Source organism: Chlorocebus sabaeus, chromosome 26 (assembly GCF_047675955.1).
Source record: "Chlorocebus sabaeus isolate Y175 chromosome 26, mChlSab1.0.hap1, whole genome shotgun sequence".
NCBI classification, from domain to species: domain Eukaryota; kingdom Metazoa; phylum Chordata; class Mammalia; order Primates; family Cercopithecidae; genus Chlorocebus; species Chlorocebus sabaeus.
In genome coordinates, this window is record NC_132929.1 from 43005795 (window position 1) to 43028858 (window position 23064).

The window sequence follows — 23064 nt, forward strand, 5'->3', positions numbered from 1 at the left end:
TCCCAGAAGAAGGAACAGCATGCTCACTTGCAGAGGTGGAGAGAGCGTGTTGTGTGTGGGCATTGGTCATTCAGCATGAAAAGTGCACAGAGCTGTCAGGAAGGAATGGCAGGAGTGGGGGCTGGAAAGTAGGAATGGTTCAGACTACGCCACCCTAAAGGAAACTGGTGGAGGATTTTAAAGGTGAGAGACATATTCGATTCAGTGATTAAGGGCAGGCCATCATGCAGAAGATGGATTGGAGGTAAAGAGACACATCTAAGGGACTATTAAGGAGGTCTATGTAATAATCAGTGAAGCATGGACCAAGCAGTGCCTGTGGGGATTAGAGTGGGTAAAGGATCTGATAGGATGATAGGAAGTTGAATCAAGAGTGCATCACCTAACACTTCTTTATAATGTGGCAGTATGTTGTGATGAAATAAGGCTTTGGATTCAGAGACGTAAATCAAATCCTGTCTCCTCACTTCCGGATTGTGTGACCTTGATAAGTCACTTAACCAATTATCCTCATTGGCAAAGTAGTGACAATATCATATACTTCCTCTTGTTATTTGTAGGACTAAAATCAGTTGAATATGACCACACCCACCTGTTCTGGTGCATGCCACAAAATGGGACCTGAATAAATGTTAGCTCTCTCCCCTAACCCTTCTCTTATTCTCCAGTTCAACTCCTGTAGGAAAGAGAAAACGGGAAGGCCACATCTCAATAGAAGTAGGTAAGCCTTTAGGTTTTGTGAACCTGAGGCAGTTAGGCAGCAGCTGGGCTATTTAGAAGCAGCATGGAGTTAAGTGATGCTATGATTGTGGAGGGCTTCTACTTTGTTGATCCTTCTAGCCTTAACAGGGAGATAAGAGGGGAGGTAATAGAGCATAGAGTGTTAGAGTTAATAATAAAATTAATAAATAAAATAAAGAATTAATAAAATAATGAATCATTACATTTTAATTACACCTTAATTTTGGTTGATACTTTATTAAGAAAATGTATTTTTGAATAGAGGCAAAAATCCATATAACCATCTCTCAGCTTTTACAGTTAACATAATTTTTCCATTCTAATTTCATCTATTCCCTCTACTATTTTTGGCAAAGTCTTTGAAAGTAAATCCCAGACATCATATCATTTCACTTTATCATATGTTATTTGGTAAAGATTTTTAGAAATAACCATTATCACCTGTAACTAGTGAGAATAGACCCCATTAGCGTTTTCTGGTATATAATCTAAATCTCTTCTAACTGATTCAATGGGTCAGCACCATAGTCTCTCTCTTGCAAACATCCTTGTCCATCTTTCCCTCCATCATGCCAAAAACTTAACAACAGTTCACGAATATTGTATAATTCCCAGTCCATGTGCAATTTTCCCCAATTGTCTTTAAATTGTCATTCTACTGTTGTTTGCATGAATCAGGATGCAAACAAGGTCCACACATTATAATTGTATTTCATTTTATCTAAACAGTTTCTGTCGTTTAAAACATGTCATTTAAAGATTTCTTGAGTAATACCCTACAAGCACAGGCAAACAAAGCAAAAATGGACAAATGGGATCACATCAAGTTAGAAAGCTTCTGCACAGCAAAAAGAAACCATCAACAAAGAGACAACCCACAGAATGGGAGAAAATATTTGCAAACTACTAATCTGACAAGGAATTAATAACCAGAATATATCAGAAGCTCAAGCAACTCTAGGAGAAAAAAATCTAATAATCTGATTTTAAAATGGGCAAAAGAGGCTGGGCATGGTGGCTCATACCTGTAATCCCAGCACTTTGGGAGGCCAAGGCAGGCGGATCATCTGAGGTCAGGAGTTCCAGACCAGCCTGGCTAATATGGTGAAACCCCGTCTCTACTAAAAATACAAAATTTAGCCAGGCGTGATGTCGTAGCTTTTAATCCCAGCTACTTGGGAGGCTGCGGCAGGAGAACTGCTTGAACCTGGGAGGTGGAGGTTGCAGTGAGCTAAGATCATGCCACTTGCACTCCTAGCCTGGGCGACAGAGTGAGACTTGGTCAAAAAAAAAAAAAGATCTGAATTGACATTTCTCAAAATAAGACATACAAATGACAAACAGGTGGCTTAGCATCACTGATCATCAGAGAAAGGCAAATCAAAACTACAATGAGATATCATCTTCCCCAGTAAAATGACTTTTATCTAAGGACAGGCAATAACAAATCCTGGCAAGTATGTGGAGAAAACAGAAACCTCCTACACTGTTGGTAGGAATGTAAATTAATAGAACCACTATAGAGAACAGTTTGGAAGTTCCTCAAAAAACTAAAAATAGGCTGAGCGTGGTGTCTTATTCCTGTAATTCCAGCACTTTGGGAGTCTGAGGTGGGCAGATCATTTGAGGCCAGGAATTCAAGACCAGCCTGGCCAATATGATGAAACCCTATCTCTACTAAAAAATACAATAATTAGCTGGGTGTGGTGGTGCATGCCTGTAATCTCAGCTACTTGGGAGACTGAGGCACAAGAATCACTTGAATCCGGGAGGCAGAGTTTGCAGTAAGCAGAGATTGTGCCACTGTACTCCAGGCTGGGTGACAGAGCAATAATCTGTCTCAAACAGCAACAACAGCAAACTAAGAATAAAGCTCCCATATGATCCAACAATCCCATTTCCAAAAGAAAGGAAATCAGTGTATCAAAGAGATATCTGCACTCCCATGTTTATTGTAGCACTATTCCCACTAGCCAAGATTTGGAAGCAACCTAAGTGTCCGTCAACAGATGAATAGATAAAGAAAATGTGACACTTACACACAATGGAATATATTCAGCCAAAAAAAAAAAAAAAAAAAAAAATGAGATCTTGTCATTTGCAACAACATGGATAGAACTGGAGATCATTATGTTAAGTGAAATAAGCCAGGCATAGAAGGGCAGGATTCACATGTTCTCACTTATTTGTGGGAGCTAAAAATTAAAACAATTGAATTCACTGAGATAGAGAATAGAAGGACGGTTACCAGAGGCTGGGAAGTGTAGTGTGGGGCTTGGGGAGAAGTGAGGATAGTTAATGAGCACAAAAATATAGTTAAATAGAATGAATAAGATCTAGTATATCAAAAGAAGGTGACACTGGCTGGTCACTCTGTTATACTCAAAATAATTTATTGTACATTTAAAAATAAAAGCATATAACTGGATTGTTTGTAATACAGAGAAAGGATAAATGCTTGAGGTGATGGCTGTTTATCCTGATGTAATTATTACTCATTATATGCTTGTATCAAAATAGCTCATATACCCCATAAATATATATACCTACTATGTATCCACAAAAATTAAAAATAAAAAAATTTTAATGTCAATTATTTGTTGAAGAAACCAGGTCATTTGTCATATAGGTTCTTCTCACAGTCCGGATTTATCTGATTGCAATCCCGTGGTGCCATTTTACATGTTCCTCTGTCCCTAGTATCTCTTGTAAATTGGTAGTTTTATCTAGAAGCTTGATTGTATTCAGATTCTGTCTTTTTGGCAGGACTACTTCTTATTGTACAATGGTGCTATACCCAGTGCCTGTGTATTTTCTTTTATAGCATATCAAAAGGCAATTTCTTTTTTTTGTCTTTTAATAATATTAAGACTGATCAATGAGTCCAAGAATTATCAGCTGAATTTGTCTTTTATAAAATTCTCTGCAACCTTTCACTTAATGATATTAGCAACCATTGATATTTGCTGTAATACATTATTTCATTAGGAATTACAAAGTAGTGATTTTTAGAATTCTGTCATTCCTTTGCATTTTTTTAGCCTCTGTGAGGAAGTTTTCTTTAGCAACTCTTTGGTGACTCTGAAAACCAGTTTTAATTACTTACTTTTTGCTTAATTACTTCTTTTATTTATCAATTTTTAGGTTAATTTATCAATTTTATCAACTAGATTTTTGAGGGGAAGATAATATTATTAAGAACTCATGGATTTTTATATGTTTGAAGTGTTTCAATCCATTGTAATCGTTATTTTGGGGCCAGTGGGAGCCTCTTTCACATTGGCTACAGAATAGTACTTTATAATTTATAAGATACTTAACCGTACATTAGTCATTTGAACTTCACAAACAACCCTATGAAGCTAAGTGTTACTACCCAGTTTTACAAATGAGAAATCCAGATCACACAGCGCAAATCAGGACTTGACGTCTATTGTTCTTTGTATTACATGAGACAGTGATTGAAAGAATGAGTGTTAAAGGTGACTAAATTCTTTGTATTTTTCTTTTCTCTGCTTCTGAGACTAAACAGCAGCTGTCTTTAACCAGTGGGAATATGATATTAAGCAATATCCACTTTAGAAGACATTACTTGCAGCAAACACTGTTGATAATACTGTAACTTAGTAAATAGCCTCTCTCAACTTTGTTTGTGAAGCATTTCAATTTTGATTACTCTGTGTGGGATCTACTGCTCAGATGTGTGTCATTTTATGGTCTACCCATGTCTGGGGAGCTGGCATTACATGCTGCCTAGTGTTTTTAATTCAGAAGTTCTTCTAAAAGAAACCTTAGCCTCCTATATTCCAACCCTAGTTTTAATAGCATAAGCTATTTCCTTCTTATATAGCTTTGTGGGCATAGTAATAAAATAAATACCACAAAATCACTGATGAGATGAAAATTGAGCTCCCTGCTTCTGTGCAGCCATGTAGGTAAAACAGTAATTGGCTCTGATAATAACTTTTGTTCTTACAAACCAAAGTCTGAATGAGAGTCACATTTGATAGATCTGCTTGTAATTACCATCAAAAGGAGAGAATACAAAGTTTAGATTGTTTAGTGACTCAAGATAGATTACATACATTGATATCTTTTCTTGACCAATTTACTAAAATTTTCTGAAATTATTTCTGATATTTATCTTACTGTTGGTAAAAAATGATCATCTTCCAGAGCATACTTTCCTGCTTAATGGAATGATTAATTTTATTTTTGTTTTTGAAGTCTATAATTGATTTTCTTGAAAACCTTATTATTGGGTCTCATAATACAGCACATGTTTATAAGTATTTTCCCATATATCACAATAGATGGTTTGTAAGACAAATTTAGGTTTTGAATGTATTTGGTAGTGAATTTCAGTGAAACATTTGTTATGTTAATTTTTTTTTTTTTTTTTTTTTTTTTTTTTTTTTTTTTTTTTTGAGACTGGGCCTCACTCTGTTGCCCAGGCTAGAGTGCAGGGCATGATCTCAACTCACTGCAACCTCCACCTCCTGGGTTCAAGCAATTCTCATGCCTCAGCCTCTCAAGTAGCTGGGACTCAGGCGCCCGCCACTATGCCTGGCTAAGTTTTGTATTTTTAGTAGAAACGGGTTTCACCATGTTGGCCAGACTGGTCTCGAACTCCTGGCCTCAAATGATCCGCCCACCTCGGCCTCCCAAAGTGCTGGGATTACAGGAATGAGCCACTATGCTCGTATGATTATGTTAATATTCTTTAAACATAGATGCCTTTTAAGTGTTTTTGAAAAGAGCAATTAAATCATGTGTGCTACATATTACTATTTTGGTATACACAAGCATTGGTACCAAAATAGTAAATATGAGAACATTAATATTTTTAAATTATCTTTTAACCTCAAGTCATTGCTTTAGAACCCAACAATAAAGAATTGATAGTACATCTATCATTTCTGTTGGATTTCTATTTACATACTGATTTCTTTTCAGAAATAACACTGTCTAGTGCTACAGAATTTAACAATAAGCAGAACACTACAGGATTTTAAGGCCAGTTTTAACAGTGATTCTGTATTTGGCCATTTCCTCCCTATACCAGACCTATAACCACACAAACTTGATGGAGCATGATAAAACTAAGAAAACTGCTATGGCCCACTGAGCAAATAATCCCATAATTAAAAATTCTAACAGCTTAGACATGATAGATGAAGCTATTACCATCAATTCTGTATCCAGAATACACACATTTTAAAAATACCCTAATTACAAAAACCCAGATCCAGTCAATATAATACATATTAGCAATTTCCCAATCCTTAGTAGAATAGAAATTATTCTGAACGTTTAAGAAGGAAAATATTATGTTCAGGTATTAATTTCAATAGAAGAGGCAATCTGCTTCCATGCAAAAACCCTGGAGTAGTGCTGTGAGTGTTACCACAGAAGAAGAGCCATTTATAATTAGGTGTGACATTACTTTTGTGACCACATGTACCTCAAGGAGAAGGAAATAGACATGCCTTGTTTGAATCCTGTATTCTTGCCCAGATTAAATAAAGTAGACAGTTGAGGACAGTTATTTGGAGATTTGGTTTAAGAAATGCTATTGGTCGGGTACGGTGGCTCACACCTGTAATCCCAGCACTTTGGGAGGCTCAGGCGGGTGGATCATGAGGTCAGGAGTTGGAGACCAGCCTGACCAACATGGTGAAACCCTGTCCCTACTAAAAATACAAAAATTAGCCAGGTGTGGTAGCATGTACCTGTAATCGCAGCTACTCAGGAGGCTGAGGCAGGAGAATCACTTGAACCTGGGAGGCGGAGGTTGCAGTGAACGGAGATTGTGTCCCTGCACTACAGCCTGGGTGACAGAGCGAGATTCCATCTCAAAACAACAACAACAAACATGCTATTAAAAAGTAAAAGGAAGATTTGGAATATCTGTTAAGAAAGACCTTACCTAGACATATCTATGCTTATCTAGCATACATTCTGTAGATATTTTTGTAGCCGCCTTCTTCACTTTGACCTTAGGCACAGACCCTTTATGAATGCTTATGTCAAAGAAATAGCTGGATCATGAACAAATCTGTCTGATTCCTACAACCATTTTAACAACTGCGTCAGATCACCCTCAAAACTAAGACACTTAATTGAAGGGAAAACAGTTAAGTTGCTCACGGTACTTCTAACCTCCTTTTAAAAAAGTTACAAAGCCTACAAACCTACATATTTTGACTCCATTTTTATGAAATGTCCAGAATAGATATACATCAGTAGAGACAAAAAGTAGATTACTGGTTGCCTGCAACTAGTGGGAGGAGGGAATGGGGAGCAATTGCTAATGGGTATGAGGTCTCATTTTGGAGTGATGCACATGTTCTGGAATTAGATAGTGGCGATCGTTGTAGGAATATACTGAAAACCACTGAATTGTACACTTTAAAGGGGTGAATTTTATGGTATATGCATTGTATTACAATTTTAAAAATAACAAAAGACTAGAGATTATTAATAATACCATATTCCCTACGTGTGAAATTATCTTTTAGCCTAAAATCATAGAATCCCAAAGCTCGGGCGTGGTTCCTCAAGAGACCATCAAGTCTAACATGCATTTTGCGAATAAAGAAACTGACTTCCATAGAGGTGAAGTGACTTACCCAAGGTCACACAGAGCAGTCGAGAGGAGAGCTGGCACCTAGGGGTCCTGACGACTATCTAGTGCCCCTTCCCACCCCCACTATGTGGCCCACTCTCATGGTTTATTTTTAAGCATGTCAATGATAACTAATTTGAATTATTTAAAATGAGGAATAAGTGGTTCAAACAAGAGGCCTTTTTTTTTTTCCTAATGAAAGCATAAATTATTCTTGCAGATAACAGAATCTCTGTGAAGGAGTAGATAAATTTGTTATAAATTTACCAGGCCCAAATTGAGATTTACCTGTAAATGTCCCTAGAGGAAAGTGGCCACATTAACAGACCAAGGGAGCCCTCTGCCTGTGTATTTGTGGTATAGATTTCATTGGCAAAATCCTTGACCTGGAAAGCTAAAAATAAATTAAGACCAGGTATTCTATCTAGTCCTTTGCACACCTTGGTTGGCTTCCAGCGTTATTTTTGAGAAAATGTGTCTGAGGATGTATTTGTGGGAGCAATGGGATATACGGAGGAAAACCTATAGAAAGTTCCTTTTCTGTGAATAAAAGGGACTGATTAGCAGCCTAAATAAAAGATCCAAAAGTATTTTTTTCCAGTGAGAATTTCATTAAAATAATTATTTCCAAAGAACTTTAAACTCCTTTGAGGATATAAAATGTTAGTAAGCATTTTTGTTCATCCAGCATGAAAGTTTCATTGTTTCTTTGTTTCAGCGAAAGATAGGGTTGAATGTAAAAATCATGCAGGATCCTGAAAACATCCACTACAGAGCTGCTGTAAATGCGAACTATGGAATCAGTTTACCATATATTAATCAGAGAAAAGCATGTGTAAGTAATGAGTTGTTTTAATGAGCTCTTATTTTTTAAGAAATAAAAGACATTTATTAGTAGTGTAAGATGTAATGTAGATATTAAGTAAAGATTGTGATCCTTTTGTCTTTGGAATTTTTTGGAGATAGAGTGGCTCTCATTCTGTTTGTAATTAGCAATGATTAAGAAAATGTACGCCTATTTTAAAGACTTATTTGTAGCTCATTCAGATTTCTCTATTTTATTTGATATTCCTAAATAATCTAGTACCATAATTTTAATGAGGAAATAATTTACCAGCAAAAAGAATTAACAGAGAAATTTTAAATATTATATTTCTTTGATAGTAGGCTTAGCACTAGAAAAATCAAAATAAAACAACAGCACAGAATCCTCTTCACTTGTGTATACTCTCATAATGTACAAATATTTGAGAATATTATTCTAAAGCTGAGGTAAGCAGGGACTAATCCTTTATGTCAGCAAAATAATGAGAGGGAAAAAGAATCAAATGTAGATTTGCAGGAAGAGATCTCAGAGTTGATGCCTATTTTTGCCATTGACTAGATGCTACCTTGTCCTAAAGCAAGGATTGTACTCTTTCCATGTTGTGGAGTTTTCTTAGGAGAATTAAGAGTAGTGCTTCATTTTAACTGGGAAATTATTTAATTTGAGATCATTTCTAACACTGAAAACAATTACTGAGGTAACATCTCTATTTTTGTAAATACATTTTTAACCTTTGACTTCTCTCAAAAGCTCTTAAATGTATGACTTGGTGAAATCAAAACTAAAAGCAAGATTAATGTTAGAATTAAATTGCAAAGCCATTTCTGACTAGCATAATAGTCTCTTAGATTAATCTTAAAAATTTCCTACATAGACATTTTCAACTGCCTACTTCATTCATGTAACCCTGAAATGTATTTTCAGTTTCTTTATATGTGCTTTATGTTATTCTAACAGGTTTGGTTTAAGAGCACTTTATCTTACAAATACTTTTATAGCCTAAGAAATAACTGGAAAGTTAGATATTTTTATTCCTGCTGAAACTTTATTTAAAATGTCACTGTGAATAATGTGAAAGGGTTTTTATCTGCTTCCCATGAGCCCAAAGCTCTTGAAATACAAATATTATTTCTCTGGCAACACAGACAGAAGCAGATTTCTCTTTTGTTGTTGTTGGTTTTCCTCTTCAATCTAGAATTAATATTGGCTTAGCTGGAGGAGTACTGAGGCTTTGTAGCCCAAGGCAACTGTTGTGTTTCATGCGAACTTTTTCTGATGAGTACTGGAGTTTTAAAAGGCATACCTCTAGATTTAGAAAGGATTATGCTTTGCTTTATGAATCTGAATGAAGATTCAGACTTAAGTAAATAGAGATTTCAAAATTATATCCAAAACTTGGGACAGATTCTTAGTCACTAATTTTTCCAGTTTCCAAATAGAATGAATGCCTTGGATGTTGTATCTATATACTTTGAGCAAAGAGAATTTGGGAAAGCACTTTGCCTTTTATGACATATAGCTAAGAGATGTTCATTTACTGTATTAAATCTCCCTTTTCCGTCAAACTTGATGCCATAAAAATCTACACCAGAGCAACTTAAAATTGGATGTACATTATGTATATTTTTTTCAAACTGTCAGCCTTTTGATCAAATAGTTATCATTTTGTGTTAATATAGTTGTATGGTAGTACTAACTGAAAAACAGCATTTTCATTTTGGATTTACAAAACAGAAGCATTGTGCAAAAAGCACTGTGAAAGAAGTTTGTTCAGGTATTTGGTTTTAAACAGTCATATAAAGCATTTGGGGATAAATGCAGTTGTGATTTACCACTTATAAAAATCATATCAAAAGCACTAACCCAAACTGAGTAATGTGTCTAGCATTGTGATGTATAGTTAATTAGAAAGGCATCATCAAAGCTAATCATTTTAGAACTAAACACTCGAAGGGGATTATTATTTGGCTGCCGAGGGCCATGTGTTTCCTTCTTATGAAACTTGATCAGCTTGTCAAAAGCCTGTAAATAACCTTAGACATTTTTGACAGAGCAAATGTGAATATGTAGCCACCTTCCATTATTTGTTCCCAGAAGCTGGTATCTTCTCCATCTTAGGAAGTGGTGTATTCCTCCTGATAAGAGGCTGATGCAAGGATTTTAGTGCATCGAAAACACATATAACCCCTGCCACACACACATACTCATATTGCAAAACTATCTTGAAAATTGTATATCCTGTGACTCTGTTATGTAAAATCAATTTACCAAAAACGTATTAAAAGTGAGACTCACTGGTGGTTTTTTCAATATCTTCAGTCTGCCAAATAGTAACAAACAGCCTTCTAACATTTTTTCTAGTAGGTCCTCAAAGGTATGTGGAAACAAGAAGAAATCCCTGGTACTGTTCACATTTCCTCACTGACATCTAGTTCCAGTTAGAGTTTATAATATAACACATTAAGAGATCTACAGAAAATTTGACTTTAATTTATTTCTTTTAAATAAAAAGTGTTTCTTAAAAGGCTTGAAACATGTATCTGTTAACATGAATTTTAAAAGAACGATTATGAATGCATAACAAAATAGCCAAACCAAACATTGCTTTGAATTGCTGCACAAATAACTCTGATTATAACTGTTATGACCTAGAAAAGAATCATAAAAACATTTTTCTTTTTGGCAAGATATGAGTTGCTGTAGAATTATACCATTTCTTTGGTCCCACTTTCCAAATAAATAAATATATAATGCAATGTAAACTTAGAATCTTTTATTTATTCATGAGGTTGAATTTAATACTATTATGATTTCTAGATTTTATGAGTCATATGTTATGCAGTGTTTTCCACTAACTTAGTTGGGTAGCAACCACACTTCACAAATCATAGTTTCATTCTTTACTGTTTCACTTGGGGTGTACATAGTAATCTCTCTCTCACTGAAAGCATATTCATTTCTGAAATGATAAAGTAATAGAAAGTGAGGCAATTGTGTTAATGTCAAATGATTAGAAGAAGCACCAGAAGTAAGGGGTGGGGGCAGGGGGTGGGAGTGGAGAAAGAAGGGCGATTTCAGAACATGATTGTGTTTTAAGCCCATGCATATGGCCACAATTACAGTCACAATATAATTTGGCAACAGTAGCAGAATTAGATTTAAACAAATTGATGTTACACTGCAGTAATTCAGAATGAGCTTGTTGCATTTATAAACCATAACAAGAAGCAGAGTGAATTAATAAACCCTTCTTGTCACTAAAAATAAAAAAAGGGAATAATTGCTGAGATGGAGTTAACTTAACAGATGACTATAGTCAGCATCCTTTCAGGCTAGATATGGGAAAGTGAAGGTCACCCCCATCTCAGATGACAAAGAGGGAACATTTTGTTGGTAAACAAATTAATCTTTTGAAAGGTCGCCATTTGTTTTAAGTTTTTATCCAGTTCTTGTCATCTGGAATCAGAGATTGACTGTCATTTCACCAGGCAGGGGTGCAGTTGAGGCAGACAAAGCTGCTTCTGTACGTATCAGCATTCCTTGACAAAACTCAGTGCCTGATTGTGATGCTATGGGCTGCTGGTTTACAGCTGTCTCCGGACAAGAGTGGAGGCCCACCCCTGAATTCCAATAAGATGGGCCTGCATGTTCTGCCTGCTGTAAGCTGGCCCTCTGCCCACAAGTAAAATGTATTGTAGTTCAAGCCAGCAATTATCTCTTTTACTTCCTTCTGTGCTGCTTCTGTTCTCTTTTTCCGAAAACAGATGTGGGTATTCACTCAAGTTCTGCATCTATTCTTTCTCACACCTGCTGGGGCAGAATTTTGACAGAGGTAGAGTTTGAGGGAGCCAGCAGACAACAATCAGATGCAATTTCTTTGAGAGCAGTTTAAAAAGAAAATGTTGATTTTTCAGGAAATGTGGAGTCAGCATCTTGGCCCCCCTCCCTTTCCCAGGAGCATTTGGTAAATTAAATTAGTTGAACAAAAGGAAATAGCTTTAAAGACATTCTGAAATGCTATATCCTATTTATGACATACAGTCATTACCCAAGGACTGTGGTGGCATGCACAACATGCCACTCCCATCATTTAAAGAGAGCTTTCTCTTCAGGTTGCTTAGATAAAGAGTTTTCAACAAAGGAATGACTTTTCATGTCCTTCCTGATTCACAGCCTACACAATGTATTCCACCAATATGGCAGTGATGGCGGTGGTGGTGGTGGAGGTGGTGGTGTATTGCCTTTGTCTGTTGTTGCTGTTTAGAATTTCCATTCTGCGTTGGTTTGGAGTGACGGGAAAGCTGAGGAAAGCCATGGAATGTTGGCTGGTGGATGGCTGTCTCACTAAAGCCCATTGCTCTGGGGGCAGGGAGAGGCAATGAGAGGCTATAGCCTTGTCAGATAACATTCAGAAAAAAAATTAACAGTAGTGAGTTCTTTTAATTTCTTTTCTTTTTTTTTTTTTTTTTTTTTTTTTTTTTTTTTTTTGAGATGGAGTCTCACTCCGTCGCCCAGGCTGGAGTGCAGTGGCGCAATCTCAGCTCACTGCAAGCTCCGCCTCCCGGGTTTACGCCATTCTCCTGCCTCAGCCTCCCGAGTAGCTGGGACTACAGGTGCCCGCCACCCCGCCCAGCTAGTTTTTTGTATTTTTTTTTTTAGTAGAGACGATGTTTCACCGCGTTAGCCTGTATGGTCTCGATCTCCTGATGTTGTGATCCTCCCGTCTCCGCCTCCCAAAGTGCTGGGATTACAGGCTTGAGCCACCGCGCCCGGCCAAGTTCTTTTAATTTCTTTACAGTGGTATGTTTCTTGAGCTCCTCTGCCAAGATCCTGCATGCATTCCCAAACCAACCCCGTGCTGAACTGAAACCACTTTTTAGCTCTCAGAATAGTGATTCTGGGTCAGACTGCCTGGTGTGAATCCTTACTAGACTGGGATCTCCCAGAAACAGTCTCCCTTTCCTCATGTAAAATGTCCATAATAAATGTATCTATCTCATAGGATTGTATTGAGTTTTTAATGAGATAATTCAAAGCACTTAACAAAGGTCCTGGTACAAAGAAGTGTTCTGAAAAATATTAGTTATTACTATTGGTGAGTCTCATATATTGTATTGTGCCATTGTTTTATACTGTCATTTAAAACACATTATTGTAGGGGTCCAGGGAGGGAACCAGAATATTGCTGAGGTCTCCTCCAGGGATACTATTTAATATTTTACATGATTATGCTTTCTTTGCCACACAGATGTGAGGACAGGGACCTTGTTGTCTGTTTTGTTTGTCTGTTTTTCAAATCCTCCGCTTTACCAAGCACTGTTTTACACATAATAGGTACTAAGGACAGGACTGATTTGTCCCCTCCTCTGTCTAGTCTCTGCTCTGAAGCTACATAGACTGATGTTGAGTTTTGAAGTGAAGTAATGATTTTGCTGGCTCCTAGTAGGCATAGTTGCATAGGATACCCCCTCCATGGGCCATCTGATAAGATTTACCTAGTGAAATGCCAGTACTACTGGACTCTTGTTGCAGCCTTGCCACTAACTAACTAGTGTTTCCAAGAGCAGGTTACTCTGTCTCACTCATTCTCATTTTTCTGTTTTATGAATGGGGGGAAGCAAGATGGAGAGGCAATCAGGTGTGCTGGGAGGGGCTTGGAGCTGAGTGGATCAGAGTTTGGGTCCTATCTGCTGTTTTGCAGTTACTGAACCCTAGGTAAGCAAATTACATTTCAGATCCTGAGTTCCCTGTTTTGTCAAGTCAGGATAATGATGCCTACTAAATAAGGGTGCTATGGAGAATACAGATAATATATTAACATTACTGGCACATAATGGGTACCTAATAAGGTTCTTACCTTCCTGAAAAATGAATTAGTACTAAAAATCTCTCATTTCCTTCTTCACACTTATGCTTTTAGAAAAGAATCTGATTTGGCTCTTTTTACATCCTAGTGTAAGTGAGTAATAGGATTTAATGTTCATTTTCAAATTGTTAGAGAACTCTAGTGAGTTTCAGAGGGGTTCTCAGCATTTAATTTGTATTTCATTTTTAATGATAAATATTTAAGCATTTTAAGTATAATAAATCACAATACCTACATATTTCAATTGATGCCAAATTTTAGTGCATTCGATCATTTGATCGTCCGTGGGTTAATTTGTACTTTCAGGCTTACTCTGAGTGTGTGTGTGTACATTTGAATTTCCCATAAAGGTGTTTTTTATTAGTGGGGGGTAACTTTGTACTAGTCATATTTTGAAATTCAGATCTGCTCATATACACTCCTATAATAATCATACAAATAAATAAGCAAAGATTAAATAAGCTAGTATGTGTGAAGGTCGTAAAGCAGTGCCTGACTCCTGGTAATCATTCAGTAAACATTAATTGGTACTAGTATTAGAACACATGTGTGCTAATATCAATTAAAAGCCAGGCAAGTTCTCTGATGCATACTTTTGGCACAGCATAATAGTCAGCTGTACAATTACAGTAATATAGCCACATCATGATAATATAGCATCACAGATTGTTTCACTGCTCGATTTAAGTTTGGGTTGGTTCTTATATGATTTGAAATGAGCTAGTCTTTGACAGTGCAAGGTTGCAATGTTACTCTGTTTACAACTGCAGATAAAAGTCAACAATGAAGCATAATGTCAAAATTTGGACTCAACATGCAAAACAAAATTAGATTTCTTTGAAACTCAGAGACTGTCTGAAAGAGAAGGGTGGTGAGATACCTGAAAAGAAATTTAAATGGGATATGATAGAACATCCTAAAATGTTACATGACACATTTGAAAAATATTTTTGGTAATTTAGCCCTTTAATTATAGTAGCATTTATTAATTTTGCCAGACACATTGTTTTATGTATACTATCTTATTTAACATATTGTTTTATGTATACTATCTTATTTAACCCTTACATCTCTAAGCAGGTGCCATTTGTATAACCATTTTATAGATAAGAAAGCTGAGACTAAGATTAAGCTACTTGTCTGAGGTTGTATAGTAAGCAAGCGGAGTCAGGATTCAAATTAATTATGGAATCTATTTGTCAAATATCCCCCAATTGACTACTTAACAACTAATCCTTAATTATCAAGGAACGTAAGCAATTGGTAGACATTGTTAGTGACTCTGTTTTGAAACAAAAAATTTCTACTATTTTAAAGTTTCTGGCTCATTTTAATTGAACTAAATTCTGAGATTATAACTGCCATAACAAATTGTTAGCTTTTTGAAATTGCTTATTTGTTCACATCTGGATTTTCCACATCTTGTGCAGGCAAAATAAAATATATAAATACATTGCATTCTGTGATAGATGTAAGACTGTAGTTATTTATAACTCTTGATTTCATAATTTGTCTTCATCAAAACAGCCTCATTGTTTCCAGTATTGGTTTATATTGCTATAACCAGAAATATATAATATAAATACATATATAATAAATATATAATATAAATACATATATAATAAATATATAATATAAATATTTATATAATAAATATATAATGTAAGCACATACTATATTTAAGTAATAATTATATACATATAAGTACATAATACTATATGCAATTATATTATTTATATTTGTTTTGACATACACAATTATACTAAATTCTTATAAAATTTGCATTTACTTATATATCAGCATTCTATTTAAGGTTGCATTTGAAAAACTTGTTCTACTGCTGAAAATAAATTTGCAAATCTTTGGCATCGAGTATTACCTCTCCCATGGGTATTTATTTTTTAACAAGAGCAAATCCGCTACTTAATTAAAACAAAGGAGTTAGGCTCTATTAAGGGATTTCAAGCATGAGTGGACAGAGAGAAGAGGGATTTGGGGGAATCCAGGAAGAGAGCCTTTGCACTGCTCTGAAATCATTTCAGGTCGGCAGCCACCTGCTAACAGGACTAGGCCTGCTCCCTTATGATATACTTTTTACTTTGTGCCTTTTCACTTTATGACTTGGGCCTTGGACTGGAGTATTTGTTTGACTACATACTGAGAAGAGAGTGTTTCTAACCTCAAAATTAATTCCACTTTGAAAAGCCAAAAATTAGGTAGACAGAGGGACCTGTGTCACACCTATGATAGGTTTAGGGTACAGGGGTCCATGCGTAGAACTGCATTTCAGTATAATAGGTTCCCATGTATTTTATTTAATCCATTTATAAAAGATTATTCTGAGAAGGGGTCCGTAGGCTTCACCAGACTGACAGAGGGGTTCATGATGTCCCAAAAGTTAGAACTGTGATACATCTTTTCTTTCACACAAAAATCCAGTGTGGGACAAAGTATGCATCAGAACAGAGACATATCCTAAAAACCCTGTATTCTTTATGGCTGAAATATCCACATCTCTTAGTTGGTAGTGCGGAAAAACTACGAAAAAGTGGATAATGTCTACAATACCAGCCCAGATTTTTATAAGAATTACACCTTCTTGAGTAAAAATATAAAATTTATGCTTTTGCCTAATTACTGTTGCTTTTCTATTGCAAGGAGGAAAATGGAGCAGCTACAAAAGTGGTAATGCTTGCAATAATATAGTAAGTGTTCTGTTTAAAATGAAGTAAAGGAAAAATACTACAGCAAGTAGTGTTATAGCATTAGCCACAAGAAAAATGGGACTAATAGGATTGTTTTTTATCATGGTCCAGGTTAATTATCTACTGAGAGGTTCTTGAGATGAATAAATACTATTGCTGTGTTCTCCAGTATTCTAACCCATTGTACCTTAAACTGTACTTGAATTCAAGTATACATTCCTAGCCTTTTAGAACCTCCCTGGTAGAATAGAAGTGAGTGCCCATAGACTAGATTGATTCACCCTACACTTTCTTTAAAAGCCTAGCCTCTGAATTACACTACAGAATGTGTAAAGTAAACCCAGAAGATACTTACTTAGAAGAGATTCCTCTCATTAGGCTATAAAGTTTGGGCAATATGACCTGAAAATACCAGATTTATATAATTAATTATTTATATAAAAAGATTATATAATCTTTTTACTTCCATCTCTATCTTCCACAACAGCTTGAATAATAAATCAGTTTATGGTTGGCAACTAAGGTGTCATGGTCTGAAAACAACCATGCATGCTTTAGTAGAAAGAGCCATAGATGGAGAATCAGAGGACTTGGGTTTTCAATCCTGCTCTCAATTCTGGTGCTGTGAACCAAGTTAACATAGGTATACCACTTAGTCTCTAAAGACAAATTCTTCATCTACATACTGAAAAGATAAATTGGCTACTTCAGAATCATCATCAGGGCCACAGTCCTGGTTATATGACTCCCAGATTAACGCTCATTTGGTTCCTTGTGGAACCACCAGTCTCTCAAGGATCAATGTAATTGGATGGAGGCAAGCCTTAAGATAGGCCTTAGAGGAACTGATGGGCAAGACTAAAGGAGAGGTGGTGTACATTTTAAGTACCAGAAGCAACACAAGCACAGGCCGAGGTAGAGAATAGTGAGAGTAATGGAGGATGGCTTAGAGCTTTGCCTAATGAAGTTGTAGAAACCAAAAGATGTTGTTGGCTGTAGAGGCCAGTTGATAGATGGCCTTGAATGGGCCCCTGAAATCCAATTGTGTGATTTTCAGTCAGGATCATAAAAGACAGGGCTTAAGGCAGACAGCTTCTGAAGTTAGATCACTTCTCCAGCTTCTTTAACTGAAGGGCAACTTTAGAATTCTTTTGAATGATCTCTATTCCTTGATGTCTTCATTAGTTATTAAACTTTAATTTCTCTTCCTTTGGCTATAAAGCAATAGTACTTTGTTGAATAACCTTATCTCCTGAACTTGTTAGATAATCATAAAACTGCCTCATTGGAGTTCTACAGGTTGCACCTTCCCCTGACCATTTACATACAACTCTCTGTCCCTTTCATATAAATGGCCACTCAGAACTGGCCAATCTAACTGGATGGCTGGGATTTCCTCTCAGTCCCTCTTACTTTCTGTCCTAATGCTGTATGGCCCACTACTACTAATGATTCTGCCTGTAACTTCATCTCTAATCCCTACTTCTCACCCCCCTCTCCAACATTAGCTAAAAGCAGGACTTGTTCGGGCAAGAGAAGTGGTGGCAAGACAAAAGGATAGAGAGTAGGAATGGTTGATTCCTCACACTTTCTGACCCCATCCCCCACCCAACTCTCCTATTGCCATTTCCCAGCCTCAGCACTGGACAGTATGAGCCTCCTCTCCCACTCTCACCCTCTCCCCAACTCCCTTGTGGTCCCAGTCTAATAATGCACAGAAATGCCCAAGAGACTATCTTAATTCAAGTGTTTTCTGAAATATGGGTGTGTTTCCAAACTTATTATCTCTTTGTGCTAAATGAAAAAAAAAGAAAAAAGAAAAGGAAAAGTGGTATTCATGGAACAGTCTTTTTACTTCCTGACATTTTTTTCTTTTATATAAGCAATAAAATCCCTTAGAAAATGTCCAAATTGTTCTTTTTTAAAATAGGAGTCACAACATAGTTGTATTGGGTCCAGCAGATAATACGTTACTGAAATGACTGAGTGTAAAGGCTAGGTCCACGTTACTGGAGTACTGAACTGAGGAGACAGGCTTTCCCTCCAGGAGGCAACCACCTTAGCTCTAGCCTTTTGTGACTGGGTTTCCAAAAGAAGCTGGAAAGTCATGCTTATATTTTTTTGTGAAATCTAATTTTTAAATGTGTGATCAGATAATTTTTTTAAACCCTGTGTAGTTCAAAGAAAATATTCTTTAGGCTATTCCTGTCTTGCAAGTCAACAATTTAAATCCCCTGGTTCAGAAACAGGAAAAGGTATGGTTTTAGGTATGATAGTATTGATGTCTTGTAGGCAGCTGACTGGCAACTTAGAGCCCATTAGAGTGCTAATACCTTAGTGAAGCCCAAGATGTAATCCTCAACTTCATAGGATTAGAGATTTGATTTTGCCAGAGTCAGTCAATCTCTTGGGTACAGCTGAACTCACAAGACACTGATGTACAAACTGAAATGCCACTTTATGTATTCTGAGGAGAGCTATCATGGTCAAACAGACCTGAATGTTCAAATCAGCCTGATCTGATGCACGTATTTTCTGCTTATTAGAAAGCTACACAGAATCCAGTTAGAAGGCTGCTTAGTGAACAGGGAAACCAACTTAGGTAATTAGTTGGACAGTCTTCATGGCGAGCAGCAGCATCACACTTTTATAGTCTGACACACCCATCTGTGAAGCTACACTTGCCAGAAGGATATGAATACATCCCTGTAAAGTGAGTGCTTTATGGATACTGAGAAATTCTGCCTCTCCAATTCAACTTTTTATAGTAAACATTAATAGCTACCATCTGCTTGGGGTTGACTATGTGCATTATGTTATATCACAATCCCCATGGAATGAGTGATATTATCTCCATCTTACTGGTAAAGAAACTTCAGTATAGAGAAATTAAGTTACTTTCTCCAGTCATTCAATTAGTAAGTGATAGAACTCAGAATCAGGCTCTATCTGATATTACAGCCTGTGTTCTTAATCTTTGCCTTCCTTTTTACTAATTTCCTGCTATGAAATACCACGCACCTTCAGCTGATGTCTTATGTCTTTGATAACACCAATTAGACTACATTCCCTTTTGAAATCTTTTAAGTCAGCTTCTACGTGGATCTGACCACATTGATCATGTATCCGTTTTTCTAGTTGAACACTCCGAGTTGGGGTAAGGGGTGACACATCTCCTTGTCACTAGTTTATACGTCCTATCTGAGTAATTATACTAACCAGAGGATGAGAGAAACCCTGGCTGGAACAAACAGAATGTATCAGGAGCAGAAAGAAAAATAAGACGCAAGAGGAAACCAGCCCATAGGGGAAGTATTCTTGGGCGATTTCTTGGTAAGAAATGCTGCTTGCCTTATCTCCCAAAGCCACTAGGAGCTACTTTTAGAGAAAAATAATTCTCCTTTCTCCTTGTGTAGCTGGTGAGAGGCCCAGATATGTCTAATGGTTAGGCTCAGATATACTAATACATTATATGAGCTTGCCTGGGGACCTAACCACTTTAAGATTGTTCCTAAGAAAACTCAATTTTCTTAGTTCCAAAATGCCCTTTTCCATTTCTCACTTAAGATGGGGCTGACCCTTATGGAAGGTTATCGGGAGGAGTTGTATAGTGAAAAGAGCGACCTAAGAGAGCAGTAGCATTGTCTTCTCCACTCATTTAAAAGTATGCTCCATACCTAATACTGGGTTAGTTTAACATAACCATAATTTTGAGCAGGAGGTTTTACTTTTTCAGAAAAGAATTTTCAAACTGTAATCATCTTATGGAATTATCATGTCATCTAATTTATGGAATTAGCGTTTAATGTAAACATTTAAATCCCAGGGAAATTACCTATCACTAACTTGCTACCATCTTGGGTTTAGTATTCCATTTACCCATAGCTTAAAGTGTAGAACCTGGACTTTAACAGAAGGGAAGGTAAATCTCTCAGCAACTTCTACTTTCTAATTGGAACACTTGCAGGACACCTAACTGTGCCTCTGCTCGTGGCTGCATGTTAACCTGGAAGGTACTACATACTCAGGATAAATACCGCGTAAGTGTTAAGCAATAGCTAACGTTTCTGAGGGCTTGTCTGAGTTGTACATGCTGTTAAGTACACTTTACATGGATTATCTCACATAATCCTCACAGTAACCCTAAGAGGCAAGTACTATTCCTACTTTCATTTTACATTTGGGGAAACTGAGGCAAAAACCAGTTAATAAAATTCACCCAAACTCACACAAGCTAAAAGTCGAAGGATGTTAATTCAAACTCAACCAGTTGGCTTTCAACCTAGCATTCTTTATCCTTATTCTATACTACCTTCCAGGTAGCTTTGAGGGTGGTGATTTTGACCTGCATTTGAGGGACATATCTGGGCCCAGCCCAGTCAAAGTTTGCTTTCTTAATGACCAAGGAATTTGATGAAGAAATTTCTCTGCCCCAGTCTGAGACAGAAGTAAAAGATCAGAGTATTTACTAAAGGCTGTATTAACTCAAAGACTACAACAAGAAGATGAGCTAGTACTTTTAAGATGAAAACTTCCCCAACTACATTCATATCTCTAACTCAGACATAACGTCCAACTTGGTCAGAATGCAATATAAATTTGCATTTATTTGTATGTGACTTTGAGTAATACCTTGTTAAAGACCTCTATAATCAAGTGAGGACTGTGTTAAGTTTTTCTTTTTGTTTTTTCTTTTTCCTTTTTTGAGACAGAGTCTCACTCTGTTGCCCAGGCTGGAGTGCAGTGGCACGATCTCGGCTCAGTGCTACCTCCACCTCCTGGATTCAAGTGATTCTCCTGCCTCAGCCTCCTGAGTAGCTGGGATTACAGGTGCACACTACCATGCCTGGCTAATTTCTGTATTTTTTAGTTTCACTATGTTGGCCAGGCTGGTCTCGAACTCCTGACCTCAAATGATCTGTGCGCCTCAGCCTCCCAAAGTGCTGGTATTACAAGTGTGACTACCACATCTGGCCAGCCCTCTTTTTCCCCATAATAATGTCTATCCAGATCTTTTAAGGTAGAAGGAATTTTCCCTTGCCTAGGCCATCATAGCATCCTTTTAAAGCATTCATGTGGTATACGTTGAATTGAAAGGGGAGTTTGTATCTTTTCCTCTTGTTAGATCTCCTGGAGCCATATTTTTTTCACTTTCATATCTTCCAGGGTACTTTACAAAATGCATTATGCATAGAAGGTACTCAATAAATGATTAATTTAATTCAATAAAATGTAATTGAATGTTTGAAGAGGAAGGATTTATAGAGAAGTGACAGGGCAGGGAGGGTCTGTCTAGTCTCATGGGCATGGTTTTCAGCTGTGTTTCTCTCATCTCTCCATCTCCTTCTTCCTACCCCCAGGCCCTACACACAACTTCCCTTAGGTGATTGTAGCACAATCCTAGGGCTTATGTTTTGGAAGTGAGCCCAAGGCCCAGGTAGGCAACATAGCAGCTGACTTTAGGAAGCAAACATGAAGCTTTGTTCACCCCCGTGCCCAATTTTTTGATTATAACACTTTTTTCACATTCTCATTGAAGAAAACTTGGAAAATACAAGGGTTGAAAGATAAAAAAATTACATAACCTCAATCCCTCCACCTAGAGATAATTATTATGAACATTTAAATGGATTTGTTTTCCATGTTTGGATGTATGATCTATCTCCCTCCTTCCTGCCCTCCTTTCCTTCCTTGCTGCTTTCCTTCCTTCTCCCTTCTCTCCTCTTCTTTTTGTTTCTCTCTTTCTCTTTTTTTCTCTTCTCCCTCTCCACAGTCCCCTTTCTAATGAGGAACACATGTACCTAGTAATAATCTTCACATAAAAAGTGGGGAACCTATGTGAAGAAAACTCCAAAACTTTAATGAACAACATCAAAGAACACTTGAATAAATGGAAAGATATATCATATTCCTGAGAAGGAAAATGTTTGTAAGCATGCCAGTTCTTCCCACATTAATCTTTATGTCCAATGTAATTCCAATCAAAATTCATATGGGTTTTATTTGGTTTGCATGGAATATTAATTTTTTCAGCTTGCTTGTGTTCATCATCTTGAAGAATAGGCAAAAGGCCTCGTTTCTTTTTTCCCTAAAGAAGATTAATGAAGGTGAACTTTTCATACCACTTATTAAAGCATATAATAAAATTACAATAATTATTTCTATGGGTAGAAAAATTGATAGATCAATGGAATAAAAAACTCAGCATAGATATTGACCTTAGTGTAAACAATAACTTGGAATGTAATAAAGGTGACACTGTAAGTCAATGGGAAAGGGAGGACTTGTTAGATGAATG

General features: G+C 36.7%; 1 protein-coding gene across 2 annotated transcripts in view; it reads left to right on the forward strand.

Annotated features, from left to right (window-relative positions):
* IQCH (IQ motif containing H) overlaps positions 1-23064 on the forward strand; it is a 259181-nt gene that overhangs the window by 44098 nt on the left and 192019 nt on the right. Inside the window, exons 5-6 of one of the 2 annotated variants that reach the window (XM_073012271.1) lie at positions 8088-8204; positions 10557-10957. The exons of the other annotated variant lie outside the window; for it this stretch is intronic. Coding sequence (XP_072868372.1) covers positions 8088-8204; positions 10557-10559 — 120 coding nt within the window. The 3' untranslated portion in view covers positions 10560-10957. Of the gene's footprint in view, positions 1-8087; positions 8205-10556; positions 10958-23064 lie in introns of those variants that run through there. 2 annotated transcript variants of the gene reach the window in all.